At 43.6% G+C, this 21,054-nt stretch overlaps 1 protein-coding gene across 2 annotated transcripts; it reads right to left on the bottom strand.

Moving 5' to 3' along the window:
- Positions 1-2,790: 2,790 nt before the first annotated feature.
- On the bottom strand, positions 2,791-21,032 carry LOC102777755 (insulin-like growth factor-binding protein 4). Of its 2 annotated transcripts, XM_006799616.3 has the most exons (4): positions 19,946-21,019; positions 10,935-11,098; positions 9,005-9,130; positions 2,791-7,746 (listed from the first exon to the last, which is right to left on the bottom strand). In XM_006799616.3, exons 1-4 carry the CDS (start codon positions 20,301-20,303, stop codon positions 7,612-7,614), a joined length of 783 nt encoding a protein of 260 aa, XP_006799679.1. In that variant the 5' UTR covers positions 20,304-21,019; the 3' UTR covers positions 2,791-7,611. The 2 variants fall into 2 exon arrangements, with proteins under 2 accessions (XP_006799679.1, XP_087698307.1); XM_087842181.1 differs by lacking the exon at positions 9,005-9,130 and having other exon boundaries at positions 19,946-21,032.
- Between the last annotated feature and the right edge of the window lie 22 nt (positions 21,033-21,054).

The following is a 21,054-nucleotide window of genomic DNA, read 5'->3' as shown; positions in this document are numbered from 1 at the left end:
AAGCCAAAATAGACTCAGGCAGTGGAACTAAGCAGACGTGAAAGTTTACTCTGGTGTTAGATGGCGGAGATATTTTTAGAAGCTGCTAAACACACATTATCATGATGTAACCTTCCAGAGGTTCCTTGCATAACTGCATCGAGTTTTATGATTAATGCGTCAATTTAAAAAGCTTTCACTGTAGGCTGAGGGAAATTAAGATGTGAGAACATAAATTCTCCTTGTACATATTTTCTGTCATACCTTCTAAATATTTTATTTTCTACATTTGGTCTCGAGGCAACAACCTGATATACTTGTATCGTATTATGTATGTATTTTTGTTCACCAGATCACTAAAGCTCATTATGTAGTCACGTTTTATTCAGAGGTTTATACCCTGCTTAGTTTGGTCACAATAGCCCAGAGTAACACTCAGTTAAGTACACTGTTTCAGCTGCTCATTAAAGTGATATAAATAACTAATCATGATAAATATCTAATCAGGCATGTACATAGCAACAGCTCGGTGCATTTAGGCACGTGGACAAGGTTAAGGCTACCAGCTGAATTTAAAACCGAGCAGGAGAATGGGGAAGAAATGTAATTAAACGGCTTTGAAACTGCCATGGTTGTTTGTGCCAGGCTGCTCTGATTACTTCAGAAATTGCTGATCTGCTGGGATTTCCCCACACAACCATCTCTAGGGGTCGCAGAGAATTGTCCAAAAAAGAGAAAATATCCAGTCAGCAGCAGTTCTCTGGTTGAAAATCCCTCATTGATACCAGAGGTCAGAGGAGAAAGGCCAGACAGCTTCGCCCTGATAGCAAGACAACAGTAACTCAAGGTATGCAAACCAAGATATGCAGAAGCTATCCAAAGATACATTTAGGCTGCGTTCACACTGCAGGTCTTAATGCTCAAATCCGATTTTTTTGTCTGCTTGTTCACACTACAAATAAAATGCGACAGCAAACACGCTCTAGTGTGAAGCTTCAAATCGTCCGCATGCGCAAAACATGACGTCACACACAACACGCTCTGTTTAGACCCAGAGCAAACAGTATTGTTTGACTGATGGCCTTAATATAAAGACTTCGGACTTTACGTTTCCCAATTTTTGCTTTAAGTTATTTTGTTATTTACAAATGGCCTAATAATGATCCTTATTGCTGTTTTAGAGCAGCAGTGCTTCAAAGGATAGTTGCAGATTTCTGTCAGAATCTGCAGATTATACAGTACAAATAAAATGTTCACGTTGTCTTCCCAACAGTTTCACTGACATCTACACGGGATGGCCAGGAAGCGTTTGCGATGTCTTCTCCGGCGCTGATAATTGGCGTCTGTCTTGTGTCAGTGACGTAAAAGACAGATTTAATGCGACATGACCGTTCAAACAGCAGCTTTCTAAAACATCGGATATGTATCGGATTCAGTACCACATACGAAAGTGACCCAGATCAGAGTTGAAATATTGGATTTGTGCCGTACACACTGTCACACCATGATCAGATATGGGTCGCAGAGGGTCAAAAAAGTCGGATTTGATGCGCTTTCGCCTGCAGTGTGAACGTAGCCTTAGTCTTGAGGCAGATGGGCTACAGCAGCAGAACACCACACCAGGTGCCACTGCTGTCAGCTAAGAACAGGAAACCTAGGCTACAGTTCACACAGGCTCGCCAAGATTGGAGAAGATTGGAGAAGTGTTACCTGGTTTGATGAGTCTCAGTTTCTGCTGTGACATTTGGATGGTCAGAATTTGGTGTAACTGGCATGAGCGAGGGAGTGGATGCATCTTTGCTTGCATCAGCGGTTCACGCTAGTGGTGGTGCTGGGGGATATTTTCTTGGTACACTTTGTACTTTAGTACTAACTCAGCATTGTTTAACCTGCAGAGCCTGCCTGAGTATCGTTGCAGACCGTGTCCATCTGTCCGTCTTCTGCAGCCTGCTTCACCATGTGTGAGTGGAGGTGCAATTGTGCTTTTATCTTTTATGGTATAGCAAAGCGATCCTGAGCATCATCACTGCTGCTCTCTGTTTGAGTCCACCTGAGCTGAAACGTTTTATTAGCAACGCTCGCTACATTCTTTTTACTGCATATATAAGTGAAAGATTTGTTCTGAGTCCTGCACCAATGCAGCCCTCCTGCTGTTTTATTGACTCTAAGCATGGCGTCTTTATTTTCCTTGCCTCATACACTCTCTTTAACCCTTTTATGTCTAAATTGTCATCCTTACATCCTTACTTAACAGCTTTGAAATATAACATTTGATCAGGTTAAATATCCCACCTATGATGACCCCACAGTGTTAAAGTAAAAATGCTGACTCTGGTGAAAAACTGCTTGCCAAGAATAGTTTGCTTCAGTTCATTGCATTCGTCAACTCATTATCCATCCAGCTGCCCAGTATACTTTTTACTGGCCCCGGGACAGAAGTTCACTGGGTTTGTTGAGTCTGAGTATCTCGAACAACTTTATGATGATCTGGTGCTCAAAGGTGGGAAATGCTGTACTTCACTTATCTGACAAATCCCATGTAAGCACAGTGAAATAGTCACATGTGGTTGCCAGAGACAGACAAACACTGGAATCTATATTTATTTATTTATTTAAACATGACTTAATTATATTCACTAGAAAAATGGATCTCATATTTAGTTATTCAATCACAGAAATATTTCACATACGATTCACTGCAAGAGCATGTTTAACAGAAGAGTCAGTAAAGATCTGAGATTGGATACATACAACTTAGATATTTAAAAGAAAAAAAGACTAAGAACTATAATTAACTGTAGTAAACTGGGACACTGATAAGAAATGATAAGTCTTTATTGATAAATAATAATAACACTAAATAGAGCATATTTCAGATTTGATGCATCTCCAAAATATATCTCTGACATTTTTATACTACAGTGTTTTGCTACCTTTGTACACATCCAACTGTGCCTTCAGTTGAACTCTGACCTGTCAAGGCATGGACAGACCCCAGGAATTTGGCAGTTTGTACTTCGGGCCCTGAGGGTCGAAGTGTGAGGCCTCCGTGCGTCAGACACATCCCACAAATGCTCGAGTGAACTTTTTGCCAGGAAGCGAGGACTCCGAGAAATCACGTTTCCCAGTGGGATAAAAACCAAAAACACGACTTTATGACAACCAGATGACTGTTTTCCATGATCCATCAGTGGAACTATATCTGCTATAAACATTGACTGTATATAAATGATGTCACCCATTGTAGATTTTTTTGTTTTTTTTGGTGGGTGACAAGACACAAAAACACAATTAGTCCTAAATAGGAAGGTAAAGAATCTGTGTTACCCTTACAGGACAAATCTATGCATTTATTTGTATCTGCAGATTTAATAAACAGAAATATCTCTTATGCTTGGATATGTGAAAAGCCAGGTAACAAAAAATGGTTACAAATGTAATGCAGGTTAGTTTTCTTTCACTCTACATTAAACCTGATTAGGGTGGGCACCAAATGTTTTTTTTCTGCACCACCTCACTAAAACGATAGAGGATATAGTCACACCATAAAGCACATCCTTCTTTTTGTCCAGTTCTACTCTAAATGTGACAATACTTTAAAAAGTTAACATTATTCTATGTTAAACTAGCATTTGAGACCTTGAAATCAACCAAACGATGTTTATTGAGGTCACAAAAGAATTTAGTGGAAGGTTTATTTTTTAAATTCTCAGTTAATACAATCTTATTTCTTTTGGCAGCCAAGGGACTCGCCACCTGCTGGACACCAGAAGGAATGCAGGTTTATATCACTGCTGCGACTAATAACACCAAGCTACGCTGTAGTTTCTATGTATTTTAATCGTTGTATTACAATGTGTACATTTTCATCAGGAAAACATTTAAAATGTAGCTGATTATTTCATTTGAAACTCTATATTTCAGTCGTTCGATCACTTCAGTGTTTAAGTATAACAATCCTGTTCTGGAAACATACACAAGACTTCAGCTGTTCCCAACCTCAGTCCGTTTGTATGCATGCAAACATTACTTCATATGTTCTACACATTAACAGATAATATCAAATGCAAACAGTCTATTGTCGAGAAATGTAATTACAGTTCAGTACAGCAAAGTCAGAGGACAAGCAACTTACTATAGCTTAAATACACCGTTTATGTAGTTAGAAGGCCTTTACACAGTCAAAGCCAAAACCATTTTCCATCTCTCACAAGGATTAAGACTGTTTTAACAGACAAACGTGTTTAGTAACACTTCATTAGTCGATGAATTGTAAGATAGGATTTGCTGGAACGATCTTTGTGAGTTCACTGAATGAGAACTGGCGTCTTTATTTTAACCTGCTCGTTAAAACGAGTTTTCGGTTTGATTTTCTCAAGCCGCAGCAATTATTCTCCACCCATACCATCTTCTACTTATCTATCTGTGGTTACCTGAACTACCTTTGGATGCATTTCAGTTTTTACTACCAACTAAAACTGCACGTCAGTGACATGCGCTGTATCTAAAAATGTTTAAACTGAGCGTTGGCTTCAGTGATTAGATTATCGTAGCTCGATTTATTTGGATTTTTATTGTTACTTTTATACCCTGTAACCTGTGTGTGGAAACTTCATCGTGCTTTAAATGAGAGCAAAACTTGGTTAACACAGAGACAAGAAAAGATGCTGAGTTTGGTCATTGTTGCTCGAATTGTTTATTATGATTAAACATTACAGGTTTAATCATAATAAACCTTTTTGACAGTTTTCCATTTGGAAAAAAAAGAAAGAAAAGAAAAAATATGTTTTTCTTTCATTTGTCTGTTATATTGGTGAATGTTTCAGATAAGATCAGGGAGTGTACAGGCACACTGTCCAATGTGCAGAGTGCTCTAAATGCTCTCTTGGCTTTATACGTATAGACTGTATATAAAAGATGAGAACACCCATCGTGATGAGGGTCTTCACATTAGTGTCTTAGTGTTTTCAAACCAGATGTCATGAACATGGGGGCAGATCTAATTTAAAACCTGAGGGACAGTGCACGCTAGCACATTTACTCATTTAGTCACAAGGTTCAGTCATAAGGTATCCTGGACACTAATGGCAACTTTAATTTATGGAATATAAACCATAATGTATACAGAAGTAGTCAGAGAGCTGAGGGCCATTTTCCCATAGACTTCAACAGTTGGGTTTCTTTTTACAATTAAGAGGCCTGCCCTCTGCTGCCTGTTCTTTAAGTTTAAGGCACTCTTCCATATTGGCGTAAACTCAGAAATTGCATCCATCTTTAATATACAGTCTATGGCAGAAGACTCCTTGATTGTTTGTTTGCCAGACAGCACAGTTGGCTTAAAGGGAGAGGAAAGGGAGGCAGCACCAGGACCCAGTGTAAGATATATGAGCATTACTTTTAAGCTATTTTAGCTGTTTTGAAGCTGCTCTACTAGAATCTAAGAATCAAGATATGGAGTTGGCAATGAGCATAATAAGTCCAATAAAATCCAATTTCTTGACTGAGTTGCATAAAGAGAAAATGATCACATTAACATTGGGAATATCAGCTTTCCACAGGGCTGAAAGCAGCTGTCACTGGTTATATATTTTACTACCTTTCCCAGGAAGCACGAGAGATAAGCTCAGATTATTTTTCTTTTCTCAGTCTCTGTTTATCTGTCCTGCTTTTTATAAAGTCAAAACCCAATGCACTGTGGGAAAGGTAAGAAGCAAAAATGAATGAATTTTCATGGCACGTTTGTTATTCAGTTTGGAGCTGAACGTACCGCTCCGTGATTTAAAACTTAAATATTGTTTAGGTAAAATCGGTTGGTGGACATACAGGAAGTAAAAAGAAATCCAAAATTTTGTGTTAAGTGTCTTTTTGTTTTCGACACATCTTAAAATTACAGCCCACACACCAGCGCTTTGTTAGGTTAATGTTAATGCTGTTCTGTTCTTTGGTTTTTGAACCTTTTCTAGTGAATCCTGGTGAAACTGCCAGGACACCAACAACAACGACAGCAACAACAATCTTTTCTTGAGTCGGTAACAACCAAAGTCGCCCATGCAGCTGATGATGGAAAACCGTGACATTTGCACTGATAATGAACTCCTTTAATTATTATTCTAATCCTCAACAGATGCGTGATAACAGATACGCTGAGGAATTTTTATTTCCACATCATCGCTGCGTTATCTTTACTGCTTCGCCGCAGTCATCCAATCCCAATTTTATGTTGGCTATAAGTTTACTTTGCTGCGAGGAGTTTAATCATTAAACTTTATTACACTCTGCTTTTATATTTACAGAACTGACTAATGAAACATTCAGCCAGGCAGCTGCAGTGATAGTGCAAAGCTAATGTGGGATTTTCTTTTTTTTTTATCATTTGACAATAACACTGAAAACCTGCAGGAAAAGCCTTTTTCAAACAAAGGTGATCCTCACATTTGCTGATGCTAATTGCTCCCCTCGTCACTCCAATCTGAAACAATACCCAAAAAGTGCAGAAACATTTTCCTCTTTTTTTTTTTTTTTCTTTTGTATTTTGGCACAATCAATATGTAGCACCGCCGAAAGTTCTGCCATGCAGTCTGTTTGGAGATAAATCCCCTACATCGGAGCATATTCATACAAACACGAGTCCTACTGGCATCTTAGCACCAGCTGGAGAAACAAGATTATCCTATCAGCAGTGCACAGAGTTTCTAACCCAGCTACGCTGCCAGTCCTTTATGCTAGAGAGAGCTCAAAGAGGGAGGGGGGTGCAGAGTTAACCACGGGGTGATGAAGCAAAACTATTCTGGGCTCTGTGAGATACAGATTTGCAGACTAATCTCACTTTTCACTTTGGTCTTTGTGGTGTGAAAAGCTATGGCTTATCATTTTGGTAATTCGAGACAGGGGTCGATGCATTCCTTTTCTTCCCTGTTTCTTTCTCTCGTTCTCGTCCCATCTGTTATTGCTACTCTGATGCCGTGGCTGAAGTAAACTTTGTGTTTATCGAACGCAAGCAAACACATTTTATGGTTTGATTTCACTTGCTTATTAGACGAGTGGGGTTTACAAAAGAAAGAATAGCCGACTAAGAGTCACAAGTTACTTAAAAAAAAACAGGAAGCTGGTGCACAGTCTTTTGAGAATCTTTCCGGATTGTCCAGAAATTCAGGTGAATACGTGCTCCAGAAAGAATGAACCAAATGTTTAATCTCAGGTTTAATTTTCGGGTGGAGTGACTGCTTTTTTTTCCCCAGAATGCTACACTAAACCAGAGAAAATGACACGCTCTGCATTCTCTCTTTCTCAAAGATCACAACCACGACTGTTATCTGGAAGTGTATGTGTGCCTTTCTTCTGCCATCTGGTACTTTAAAGCACATGTGTCTGAGGACTATTGGCCTAAAGTTCACGTGATACAAAGAAAACAGAACAAGTGCTCAAAAGACTCGTATCACATACCCGCGCACACAGAAACGAGATAGCAAAAGAACTCAATTCAATGGTTTCCTTTTTGTTGCACAAGCTCAAGTACCGTTGGCCTCAGGTAGAGTGAGGCTTAAGAATGAAGTCCTTTAGTCATATAGTTCTACTAATAAGCACCAGTAGAATTCAGCTGGTCCTGCACCCCCACTGCTTCCCCCCTCGTCTTCAGTCCCTCAGGCTAGCAATTAACTGGTGGCAGTCTAGATCCCCTCGCAGTTCCAGCGGCCCCGGCAGCCTCAGGCCCGTCTTCTGATCCACGCACCAGCATTTTCCCCGCTGGCCGTCACGTGCAGGGTGGCACTGCAAGCATAAAGACAAAGGCGTCATTCTAGTTCTGCAACAGTTTTTCTGGACTAACTGTGAGGCAGAGGAGACATACAGCTCAACTTTATGGCGCTGTACACGTTTGGTAAATTATTGCTTTGTTTTGACTGCATGGAGTTTTAAAGAGAACCTATTCTGCTAATTTGTTCCTGCATATTTTTGTCTTTGCTAGGAGTGTAACAAGACTCATCAATGAAAAGATGACCTTCGTTGTGATATTTAAAGACATTCCCGCTGTACCGAAATGTAATATCGCAGCTCCAGATTGAGATAATGCTGCTTACTTTGCTAAAAACACAATCACACATTACAGAAATTACACCCAGTGGATCCAAACAGAGTGTGAGAAGTGTTTAAAGCAGTTGGATTACTTAGCTAAAGCATTCCTTCTTTGAGCTTTCAACAGTTACTGTAATACTAAATTTATTGTGCGCGTTTGCACTTTTCCCATCACCGACACAGACGAGTTAACAATCCCAGAGCAACCCTGCCATGAAATGATTCCCAGTTGTCCCCAATGACCCGTGCTTTACTTCCCAATACGTTTTATCACAGCGCAGTTTTAGTTAAACAGTAAACAGATGCCTGCGAATCTGAGCAGAGAGAGATACTTTAGCCGTGTTACACAATCTGCACAGCTCAGACTTTTGATGACGGGTGCCTCAGCAGAGCTCGCCTTTTATCACTGACGCTGCGTCTGCTGCTTTGATTGCATGTGCAGCTCTATCAAGAGCTCAAGAGCAGCCCTATCTCCTCTCATGCTCCCTCACTCTTATCTGCACGCTTGCCCAATCTCTCAAAGGCAAAAAAATAAATAAACTAACCCCCTAAAAAAAAGCAGGTAACTTCATCCAAGAACTAATTGCATCCATCGCAACAACAAAGTGATTACTGTCCAACAGTTTAGGGGAAACCGCTTTACACACAGTCTTGATTTGTGAGAGTAAATCACTTTCCATGTGAGCTTAGAACAATAACGATCTTGGCATGACCGTGACAGTCTGCTTGGAGACACTTTTGTGTTGATTTAGACTGTATGTCATCAGCTGCAGGCATGTTTTGTGTCTTGGCGAGAAGATTGCTTATGTAGTTTGAAAGGAACTCTTTGAACTATAAAGATAGGCATTTTTATTGGTAACGGCTTCACGATTGAGATTCACCGTTCACCAGTCGACACGGTCAGATTGCGGTCTGCTCGGCGTTTCACACTGAGTGAAAGCTGGAAAGTACAGACCTGTTTAGGGTGGAAATCTCCATTTTTGTCACAGTTGGGTATGGGGATCGTGAAGAGGTCATCGTGCGTGCGAGTATTCGATGCCAATCTGTCCAACGCTCTCTGGAGCTCGGCACGACACGGGGCCTGTAGGAGCAATAAGATTTGATTTGACGTTTAAAGACCAGCAGTCAACCACACAAATAAACAGGCACTAAAAATGGAAGAAAATTATTCTCTTTGCTCATTAAAATCATGGAAAAATCTCGAGCAAGTTTAGATTTACTTTTAAAAAGCGTCACCCATCTTAAGTTACCATTGTAGTCGGTAATGAAAAGTGATGAGTAATGCCAAAAACACGATCTCAGAACGCAGTGAAAAACATTTTGATTACTCACAAACTGCAGTTTGTGACTCAACCCATAAAAAGCTAAACCCTGATTTGGCAGCTATCCTGTTAAGGTCGACTCTTAAGTTTTGAACGGCCTGTCGATGTCCCGTTCTGACCTCTTAAACGTGCTCATTTGCGAGTTCTTCGTAGAACATCGGCTTCTGTCAGTGCGCCCCAGGGCGGCTGTGGCTACAATGTAGCTGCCATCACCAGTGTGTGAATGGGTGGATGACTGGATATGTAAAGCGCTTTGGGGTCCTTAGGGACTAGTAAAGCGCTATACAAATACAGACCATTTACCATTCTGCATCAATAATCCCATGTTAAAGATTATCATGGGTCTCCACCTATTACTTACACCAAATAGTGGTGTCCCAACACAAAGGTGGTCCATCAGGAGCACGCCTGCGCAACACGTTCTCACTCCCACAGCGTAACATTTTACGCTAGGTGACAAATCGTCAACATATTACGTTTTCGGCTACCCACCACGTTCCTAAATGACGACCTCAGAAAAATGAGGAAATATGAGAACCATATGGACTCAATCTACACATGTTCGCTCTTTTTCTTCAAATCGCTTAGAAACACGCTATTTAACATCATTAAAGTCCTGGTTAACCTCAGGAAAAAGGTTATGGTTAGGGCTGGGGATAAGGTTAGGTTTAGGGCTGGAATACAGCGCTGGAACGTCTATTACCGCGGGAGCGTCATTGCACTGGATTTCGGCCATAACCCGCCACGTACCATAAGAACGCCGAAGGTCTCCTTTTGCGTTCCTCAGGAACGCCGCGGGACGTGACAAAACGTCGGCATGTTACGCCTCGGGAGTGAGAACGGGCTGGCCTGTGTGTTTCTTAAATATTCAGAGCACCATTGGTTTGTTCCCCAGGGTCAGACTGTCAGTGCCGAGTTCAGCATTCATCCGAACTGTGGCAATGACCACACCAGCACAGTCTAACCACCCACCCTGCTGACAGATCTGGCTGCCCTGCCTCTTCCTCCTCTTTTCCCAGAATAAAATAAAAACTAAGAAAACATGGCAGGGGTCCAGCGCAGGAAGTCGTCAGAGCAGGCTTTCACAGGGAGTAATTTAAAGATGGTACCTGATTAAAGTGTCCGCACGGCGTTATATCTGCGTGCACAGAAGACACTGATTATGAAAAAGCAGCTTTAAGTAAGCCGGTGTGTTTGTACCCAGCATCTGACCCTGAGAAATGTGAACTCGAGCTCTAAATGTGTTATTTCTGTGCGTCGATGTTCCACACGTCTGTGCGAAATGAACGCACTGAATAACGTGCCTGTGACGGATTAGCGTCCAGGTTTGAACAGCTAATGAAAATATGCACGTGTACTTTCATTCACGACCAAATGTTCCAGCCTGTAAATAACTAATTTGTTCAATTTATAACCTGCCTGTTACACGCTTGCGACTCTGGAACTGTAAAGCCGTAATGTGAAACACCTGCTGGATTCAGGCGTTTCGGCGCAGCGGAGATCGTCTGGGTTTCTTGTTTTCCCTGTGAAACGTAAGAAATGCCCGAGGATCATTTCTCTCACCAGGATCGCTTTGGCGTCTTCTCTGGCGTTGTTGCTTCTCAGGTTTGTGGATTTTGGAGGGTGCCGAGCCAGGGTCTTCTGTATGCACCGCTTGTCCTGTGGACTGCACCGGATATTGCTGTTGTTCGGGTGTTCGGGAGTCATCTCTTCCTGCCTGTCCATAGCTAAACAACAAGAAGTAAAACAAGAAGTTTAAAAAAAATGCTATTCACAGCAGGTTTATAAAACACTTTTCTAGAAGTCTTCTTATTTACTGGCAGTTCCTTTATGGGGGCATGAACCTAACTGTACAGAAGGAGCTCCAGAAAGTTAAATCGTGCGTTCCTTGACGACTTCAAATACCTTATTTTGTCTTACCAACAGTCCAAAATGTATTTTAGTGAAAGTTTACTTCAGGAATGGCAGTGAAAGCTAATAATTTCTCATTTAAATGACAAAAGTGTGAAGTGAAGCATCTAACTGTTCTGTTCTAATAGTCCTCCTCGTTCTTCAACGGCCAACAGTGTGGTGAATGTAGGCTAAAAACGAGGCCAGGTTAACTACAAGGACACGCAGCCTTGTTCCTGCCTGTTTGTATGAAGGGGGGGAGGCTGTGCCACCTTTGCATCTCCATCATCCTGCAGTACGAGCCCAGCAGGCAACCAGCTGCTTCCTGAGGAAATGCCCCCCTGCCTCGTCATTCTCCACCTCTCCACAACAACCACAGTCCGCACCAGATGGAGGTTGTTTGAGAGTATTTGCACTGTCACAAGCTTTCGGGGGCACGAGAAGGGCGAAGGAAAGAATAAAATGTTAAAGTCTCGGTTCTCATGCATCTTGCCTTTCACCTGTGGCGTTTAAGGCTTGGCAGCGCTTTGGACTTTGCGCTCATAATCCATGGCTTTCTTACAAATTGGCACTGGAATCAAAGGACTTCAAAGTGTAGTTTTACAATTTTTAAACTGGTCTTTCTCTGATCGCTGAACCAGATCTGAGCTCTGGTTAATATCACTGATCACTGGCAGGCATCCAGCTATCTGCTCCTGGCATAGACAGTGAAACTGTCTTAATCTTGTGCAACATGCAGCCTTTTCTCAGGTGCATAAAGGCTCAAATACAGAAACCAGACTCTTAAACATGTCCTGGAATGCCCCTTTAAGGATCCCGGGCCACTTCCTGGGGATGATTAGAGGCTTTTACAACTCGATCGGTGACCGTGTTTCTCTAAACCTCACGAAAGGTCATGTTGCTTTGTTTGTCTGGGGTGGAAGTATATCTCAGCTGTTTATATTTTTAGTCTCTTTGCTGTTAAACCTTGCTCGTCAGCACTTTCTTCCACAAGAGCCATCGGGGTTTCATCTGTTTCCTAGTTGTTCTTTCTCCTCTTTTGCCGGTTCAGACTTTTTCCGACTCCACGTAGAGCGAGCCAAAGTGGGTCAGGGGTGGCATGTCCTGTTTGCTACCACTTCTGTTTTTCCATGGAGGAAGTCGCCACTTCTCTGTGTGGTTTCATCTGATTTGGATCGCCAGCTCTTGGCATCTAAATATCATTCCTTCAGGGCATTGTCAGGCCCGCACTGACACATTTGCGGCGCATTGTTAGTCACAGGTGCACAGCAGAGATAAAGGAAGTTCTGGAGTGAGCAGACAATCACACTCAGAGGGACCAGGTACATTTTAATTAACCAAAGCTGTTTGTTAATCAGCAGATTTAGGTCATCGTCAACTAGTCATTGTGATAAGTTCGCAGAACGATAACGCAGACTCGGAGTATTTAGCAGACAAACTCAAAAGCTCTCAGACAATAAACTGCATTGCTTAGCTTTTACATAAATATTTGTCTTCGCGTTGCTGCCAACGTCTTCGTCATAGTGAGCGTGACGTGCCGAGGGGCATCATTCACCGCTAGAAAAGAAAAACCCCACTTTACACAAGTTTGTCTCAGTACGTTATTTAATCCACATCATAACAAGTCCAGGCCACATGTGTCTGTTTATATATTCGCCTTCTCTCTGCAGACTGTAGAACGGTGACACGAAGGGGTCATCGGATTACAGATTCCACTGTTAGTGGCTTTTAAGGCTGAGGCTGTGAAGCCCGAAGACAAATGTTCTCCCCAAATAAATATTTGGTTATGCTCAGAGTGCTTCCCACTCGTTTATACTTCTCCTAACTTGGATCTCAGATTGAAGATCGTCCATTACGAGACATTTGTACAAAAACACGACATGCAGCCTTTTTGCAGATTATTCATTCGTGCTCTACTGGGTACAGATGCTGTGAGGCTAGAAAGGTTTGAAAAGCTGAAAACATCACTTTTCTGAAAGCGCATGGAGATCACTTTGAAGGACAGCATCACAAATGAGATGTTTTGGTGGACACACCCTGAAGAGGAGCAGCTATAAAATGTATTTGCTACTTATAGAGTGCCACACGGTTGCTGCTCTTTTGTAGGCCAACCCAGAGGTTCACATTGTGCTGGTGGCTCAAACAAAAAGCCAATGGGCTTATTGGATTATTGCAAAAAAAATAAGCTCTTGGAACAAACATTGTGTCCAAACTTTTGACTGGACAATATATTTTTCAACTGTGTGAAATTAATCACAGAAATGCTTAAGTTAGCCATAATTGATCTACATCACTCTCTATATTGAATGGTACAGAAACACCATTGACATGTTAGCTGCTCTCATGATTCTAGTACTGTATTTAACAATGCTCTTAAATGCATCTGTCCATTTCTCACACTTTTCTGACAAGTCTGGTTAATGGGAGTCTAAGCAGACATGCACAAACCATCCTCTTCCCAAACAGCTCTTGCAGGCTTGCGGGTGTCGTACTGAGGCATTCCCAAGCCAGCTGAGAGACATCAGCTTTCCAACATGTTCTGGGTCGGCCCCAGGACCTCCTCCCAGTTGGACGTGCCCAAACCAAATCACCTAAGAGTCATCCAGGAGGCACACGAACCTGCTCAACTGGCTTCTTCTGATCCAGAAAAGCAGTGATCCCCTCCTGAATGACCTTTTAAAAAGCTAAAGTTCTTCTCTTCTGTTGAGTTACAGCGAGAGCCACAGCTCATCAGCCTCTGGCCTTTCCTCTTCTGACACATTAGGTTTTATTTATGTCCAAACATTGAGGATTAGTTTGACTTGAACATAAAACTTAAAATGACACCTGATAGATTAGCTTGTATTGCGCTGACAACAGCTAATGTCTTTTGAAACAGATGGTCTTCGGGGAGTCTTCTTTTCCCAAATGTTTAGTGACACTTTTATGTGCTTTCCCCCCCTTCCCTGCAAGCGGTTCTGGCAGCAAACTGAACTCATCTAGGCTTACTACCAACAGACTGCTCTTTTTGGTCAACACTGGACACTGCCAGAGTATCAGTATCAGACGCTCGGTTTCCAGGCAGAAGATTTCTTTGAATCTGTTAATCATCAGCTCGAATCTAACACAGCACCAGGAACAGTGTTCAGGGCTGCTGTCAGGGCCAATGAAAATGTTGGACCGTGCTATAGGGTAATTTGTCAAAGGAAAGGTTGAAAGAAAGTTAAATCAACACTAAATCACAAAAGCAGGAACCTGCTGCTACTGCACGGCCTGCTGCTGCTCAGCGGATGTCGAAACAGACATCCCAGTCTCTGGAAACCAATTAGGAGCAATAAATCTGTAAAATTAAAAATGCCTGCTTGATTATATACTGGCTGCTCTTTAGGAGCTAGCAGAAAAAAGTGCATAATTAGAAACAGAACTCATTTACAGGTTCAAAGCAGCTTTTCATGATTCAAAATCTTATACTTATGCAGCCCTCAGTTCATCTTCTGGCTCAAACACACTGATTGGGCTCCTAATGGCAGATGTCTTGATCGGTTGACCCTCACAGACAACAGATTTGAACAGCAGGGCGTGAAGCTTCTGTTCTCACAGCCAGAGGTTTGCGTCTGAGATTACCTTGTAAGGATATCCCCTCTCACTGACGGCAAACCGATCCGAGGAAAAACTGTCTGCAACTGAGCGTTTAGAGCAGTATGAAGCCTGAGCTTTGACCCACATGGTTTGCGTTTACACACGCTGACCTCATTATTTGAAACTTTAACCGTGTTTAGTGTGAGAATCCTCCGTTATAACAATATAGACATGACAGAAAACAAGGAAAAGCATAATAGGTCCCCTTTAGCCCAATACTCCATTCTACAGCCTAAACCTCTTATAAGCCAGATGTAACACACACACACACACAAAGGTGTGGATCAGAGAGAAAAACACGAGTAAAGGATAGGGCTGAACCTTTTCCAGATGGATCATCATCAGGATAAACATTATCCTTGAACCTGTGTCAAACTTTTGGATCAAAGCATTGTTCGGCGATGAAAATGAAGCTTGTTTTTCAGAAACAAGGGGCTCACTGCCCCCTCTGAGTTTCTCGTGTTTTCAGGAAGGAATTCTGTTTTTAATCGAGATGAAGACAGAACCTGAATCTGAATTCGTGTCTGTTATATAAACTCAGCCGATGTGGATCTGTCAGTAAGATATCTCTGCAGCCGGACTGTGTTGCTGTTTGTGTTGCAGATTCATTTGCTTACAGATTTGTGAGTAAATTCTGTCACAGTGAGCAGTAATCCTTGCTGAGTTTATGCATTAATGGTGCTTTGTGGTAAATAGAGGGAACCCTGCATCTACAGTTAGTGTTGGGAAGGTTACTTTTAAAATGTATTCCATTACAGATTACAGAATACATGCCCCAAAATGTATTCTGTCACGTATTCCGTTACGTTACTCAATGAGAGTAACGTATTCTGAATACTTTGGATTACTTAATATATTATCATGCTGTTTACAACTACATGAATGTACTATTGCTGTGATTTATTACTGTTACTTAAGGTCCGCGGCTCCGAACCGTAGTAAAGGGACCTCTGGCTAATACGGTGGGTTCTGTGTCGGCTTGTAGCCGAAAACTAGCTTTACTTTGTTGTCTGGGTCAACTTTGCTAGCGAGAGACAGAGAGAGGCGTTGAAAGGCTGCTCCAACAGAACTTATTGTTTTTGGAGGAAAACACGAACACGGTGTACAGTCGAGTCTTAATAGCTTACTTACAACTGGGCTCGTCAGGCTCTCTTCTTGGCTGCAGTGGTTGTTATTATATTTACATGCTTCCAGCTCCCGTTTTTGCTCGATGACAGCTCGTACTTTTCCTTTTTCTCCCTCCCTCGCTCACAGACACATAACGGGTATGGCAGTCCATTCTCCCTGCAGCACGGACTACACTGCCTATGATGCTACATTCTTTAGAGCTATACCGGTAGCATTCTGCCTGTTAGCTTAGCACAACAACAACAGGCGCTCTCTCACCCAGGAAACACGCAGAGAGAGAGCGGCACCCTGTAACCATGGCAACCGTAACGCTGCCGCCTGGAACAACAGAACGTAGCTGTCAAACAAAACCCAAACAGTCCTGACCCGCCACAATATGAAACAGGAAAGTACCGCCGTGTAATCCATTTATTTCAACAAAGTAACTGTATTCTAAATACCACCTTTTTAAACGGTAACTGTAACGGAATACAGTTACTCATATTTTGTATTTTAAATACGTAACGGCGGTACATGTATTCCGTTACTCCCCAACACTGTCTACAGTGAACTAGGTCAAACTTTTCTGGGTTACTCCATTAGATCGATTGAAAGCTGAATATTCTTACATTCAGAGTGATTCTCTCCCCTGTGCGAAGACAGGAAATGAAATCAAACATTGGTGATTACAGCTGAGGAATCGCACTTTTTTAAAATCTCTTAATATCAAGACTGTTTGATATTAAAGAGGCGTTTAGTTTGAGTCACATCTACAGGTCAGGATGTGGACTCCTAATCCTAAACTCAGTGCTTCCTAAGTGACCTAGTGGGAGTTAAGAGGTGAAAATGTAGTCAAAGGGTGCATACCTACACCAAGGCCAACTGAAATTTAAAATTTAAAGATTTATTTAGTGTATATATTGAATTCCTGGATTCCGAAGAACATCTGGGCCCAGATTAGAGTGTAATATTGTCTTGAGAACTTTAAGACAATAATTCCCAGTGTCAGTTTGATATGTGTTTTTTTTTTTTCATGGAGCTATAAAACCAAATGTCCAATTTTGTTCTACCTTGAAGTGGTGAAAATCTTTCCAAAGAATCCTGGATCCGAATCTGGATCGACTCCCAGGGACTCCATTTAACCTGGGCCAAGCCCCACCTGGGGCAAAAATGTTCATGCAGATCCTCTCCGAGCAGTTCTGCTAACAAACAGGCAAACCAGGCCAGTCACATGTCCTCCTTGAAGGGGGTAAAATGTCCATTTGTTCTCAGGAGATGGAGCTAAAGTATTTTTCTTACTGAACTTCTGGCTCAGACTTAAATCCCAGCCCGTGAGGATTCACTCGCCTCAGATTAAGGATGTGTCGTGGCCGGGACAGAGTTGGGTTGTTTGTGTATCTCTCGGCTCCAACTCTGGAGGGGGGTCCCTGCCCCACAGAGAACAGCAATTAGCTAATCGCATTTACTGCTGCACAAGAGCCCCAGCTGTACAAATGCACCGCACAACCCAAAGAAAGCAAATATGAAATGACATCTGCCGAGAGAACTTTGAGAAAGCACATCTTTAACAACCAGTACGGAGCTCCCAAATTGTGCTGGGAGAAAAAAATCTAGGTTAGCATGCTGCTTTCATAAAGGGCTATGTGCGTCACAGTAAATTGGACATAGTCGAACAGAGTCTGGCTCCACCGACTGCTTCATTCATGCAACTCCCTCTGTGCCTGTAGGTGTAAGACTTTTCATATCTGACATCTGTATCAGTTTGTAAATAATATCCGTTTCACTGCGAGAGGGAAGCGTCTGAATACCCGACACCGGGGCAGACCCAGCAGGAATGTGGGAACAGATGCCAGCACATGCTTGATGATTTATTCTAAGTATTAAGATTGAGAGGGATCCTGAGAAAGGAATATTAAGAAGCACTAAAGCTGCCTTAGACTTTGACATGCGGCGCAGGATACTGCCTGTTGTTGCTATGGAAATTCAGTTCAGGAAGAGAGAAACGGGCAGATAGCTCATAATTCTCCACAGCCTGATTTAATATGTTACTTTTCCTAAACACGAGGCAGCACCAGCCAGCAGCTGCAGGGCTGCGACTACCAGCGTGAACACCCTAAATTCACTTCAGCACGCTGTTAGGATGTGCCTGCATCCCAGGGTCCTTTTATTGCGAATTCTCTAGGTTTTTACAATCCCTCTTTCTATTTTTATCTGGCATGTTCACTGTTGCTAGGAGTGGGGCAGTGTCAGACATGTATTCAGGAGATGCACCCCCTTGTTTAATAATGCATAAGTACGGTGAATGCACCACAAAGGAAATCTAGAGCTTTTTTGCCTCTCCGATCGTCTCCCGTCTGCCACGGTTTACATTAAACATTCTCATACAGTAGGTCTGAGCCGCTGCCAGCAGAATTGATTTACAGTGAGATTTATCGGGCAGAGCTTCCCTGCTTTGTTATGACAGACCTCGGGGGTGAGAAAGAGCATCGAGGCAAACGATATCCAGCGCTCGGATTACAGCAAACCCGCAAAACAAAACTTTTCCAAAACGTTCCAACCCGCCAAGTCCCCTCCGTGTGCTACAGCTCAGCTAACTGGACGATGCAGCATCGGAGAGATTTCAGGGAGAACATTCTGCAAGATAAACGGGTGTGGACCCAAACAGCTCTCCTTTTATATCAAGCTCAACACAGCTTTCCTCTTCTTTCTGATTCCGTTCAGTCACGCTATGTGCCGGGCTAACCTATGCTGGCCCTGCGCAGAGAGCAGAAGGCTCTAATTTCAGCTCTGGCAGCAACAGTGCCGATGAGCTCATCCTCACGAAGGAGCTGGACGCGGTGGGCGATGCGCTCGAGGGCTCGTTCGGGCAAGAGAGGAGGTGGGGTGCTCCCATGGCCAGGAGAAACAGATGCTGCAATGACAATGAGCGTCCTGCGAGTTTTACACCGACTAAAGCCCGTCCAGGTCTTTGGAAGACTATTACCAGAAAATGTCTGGGAGCATGTGTGCGGCAGATAATCTGGAACAAATAAAAGAGCCGCCACCTTATAACAGTTGTCTTAAATGATTTAATGGGAATCAGCACCACTCCCTTTGTGGAGACAAGCAGTTAGAGTCTAGTTAGGAAGAAGCTGATGTTAGTGCAGTGAACTGGAACTGGATATGCAGATCCAGCATTCGACATCCCACTGTGTGAAAGTGGAAACAGACTTTGGACGAGGAATGCAATAACAGAAAAGCAGAGCCGGGCCAGAAGAGTGTGATAGAGACATCAGCAGCAGAAGATTTGCAGCAGCAGCGGGAGGAGGAGGAGGAGGATCAGGGGTATCCATGAAAGAGCACCACGTAAATTACTGATTGCAGAGAGCTCTAATAGCTCCAGACTGGCCACACTCCATTACAGTCATTTCATACAGCAGCTTTTATTACCTCCTCCCATTACAAACACACACAGATTCACTGACACACACACACACACACTGAGACTCTCACATTTCCAGCATCACCACAGTCCATTTCACTGCCTGCACTTCACCTGCAGGACCTCACTTAAACATGGCATACGCGAGTTCTGCTGACGAGAAGAAAATTTGCAGGATGCCTTCAGTAAAGTTTGTGCAGCGTGCAGCACACGCACGCCCTGCATCTTTCAGCAGGGCTCCCTTTCACTCGAGCGGCCGCAGGACAGCGGCGGGACTGTGTGCGCTCTCCCATCAGGATCTGGTGCGTGTGCATGCTCTGCTTCAGGGCTTAGCTGAGATTAGGGTAAACAAGCAGCACATTGTCACCCCCCCAACTCTGCCCGGATCAGGTAAAAAAGGTCCGGGGAGCACAGAGAGAAAACATTCTGGTCTGCACAGACGCCGCTTCAGCTTTGGACAGATCACTTTTGGCACCAAATGAGAGAAAGACCTGAGCGTAACTAAACGAGAAGAAGACGAGCCCGGTTTCACTCTCACCTGAGTTCTCCTCCACCTCCCTCTCATCAGTGCAGATCCCCTGGCCATGCATCAGTGAGTGCAGCGGCCTCTCCACGCCCCTCGGCGGGTAGCAGCGGAGGCCCGTGCCACATCGGGGTGAGTAAACGCCACAGTGGGCTCCTTTAGGCAGGGCACAGGTGGGGCAGCAGCCGCAGCCGGGCTCCCGCACCGTTTCCTCGCAGCCTTCAGGCAGACGGCAGCTGGCCAGGCGCTCCTCTGAGCAAACGGGGCAGCGAATGGCCTGGTCCGACAAGCACAGTGCCGCCAACGACAGGGCGCCAAACACCCACAGGCCCCAGCAGGACGGAGCTACTGCCACGCCACCTCCACGCACCATGGCAGTCCCGGCACCTGCACGCAATCCTTTGCCCTTGTGCACGGTCACTTTGGCCGCCTCCTCTTCTGAATGTGCTGCAGCTTATAATCACTTTGAGAAGAGGTTTGAGAGGAACGCTTTGTCCCGGGAAGGTCTTTGATATTTTCAGCTGGTTAGTGTTTCAAACGCAGGCACACAATGCCTCTGCTGTACTGCTTCTCCGTTGCTCTGATTCAATTTCACACCGCAGAAATTGGAGCCTGCTCTTGATGCGCTCAGCTCGTGGGTGACGAGGACAAGTTTTGGGGTTTTTTGGGGGGTTTCTTTTTCGTTAAGGCGGAACGAGCGGGAAGGATATCCGCCGGCGCGTTCAGGTGAGGCTCGCTCCGTCTTCGAGTCCGAGTCCCGATGCTCGCCCAAAAAAATCTGGTCTACAAGTGTCCAAATGCAAAGGCAGTCAGCGAAAGGCCGTGTTTTTGGTAACAGCTGCAGCTTCCTCCTCTTGCTGGTGTGCAGTGCAAAGGACTCGCTCCTGAGAATGGCTCAACACGAGTGGCTCTCCTTGGACTTTATACTGGCCCGTGGACACGCCTCTTTCTACAGTGAGAGAGGAGCTGAAAGGCAGAGCAGAGAAAAGCCAGACTAAAGCTCTCTCCCTCTGTCTCCCTCTCGCACTCAGGCACACAAACTTATATACACTCTCCCTCACTTACTTGTCCTCTCTCAATCCTGAGTGCCCTGAGAGGAGAGGGGAAAAAAGAGCCCAATCGCC

Source organism: Neolamprologus brichardi, chromosome 6 (genome assembly GCF_056152115.1).
Source record: "Neolamprologus brichardi isolate AB-2024 chromosome 6, ASM5615211v1, whole genome shotgun sequence".
In the NCBI taxonomy this organism is placed as follows: domain Eukaryota; kingdom Metazoa; phylum Chordata; class Actinopteri; order Cichliformes; family Cichlidae; genus Neolamprologus; species Neolamprologus brichardi.
The sequence above is the reverse complement of the archived record's forward strand: the minus strand, read 5'-3'. Positions and strand labels throughout refer to the sequence as shown.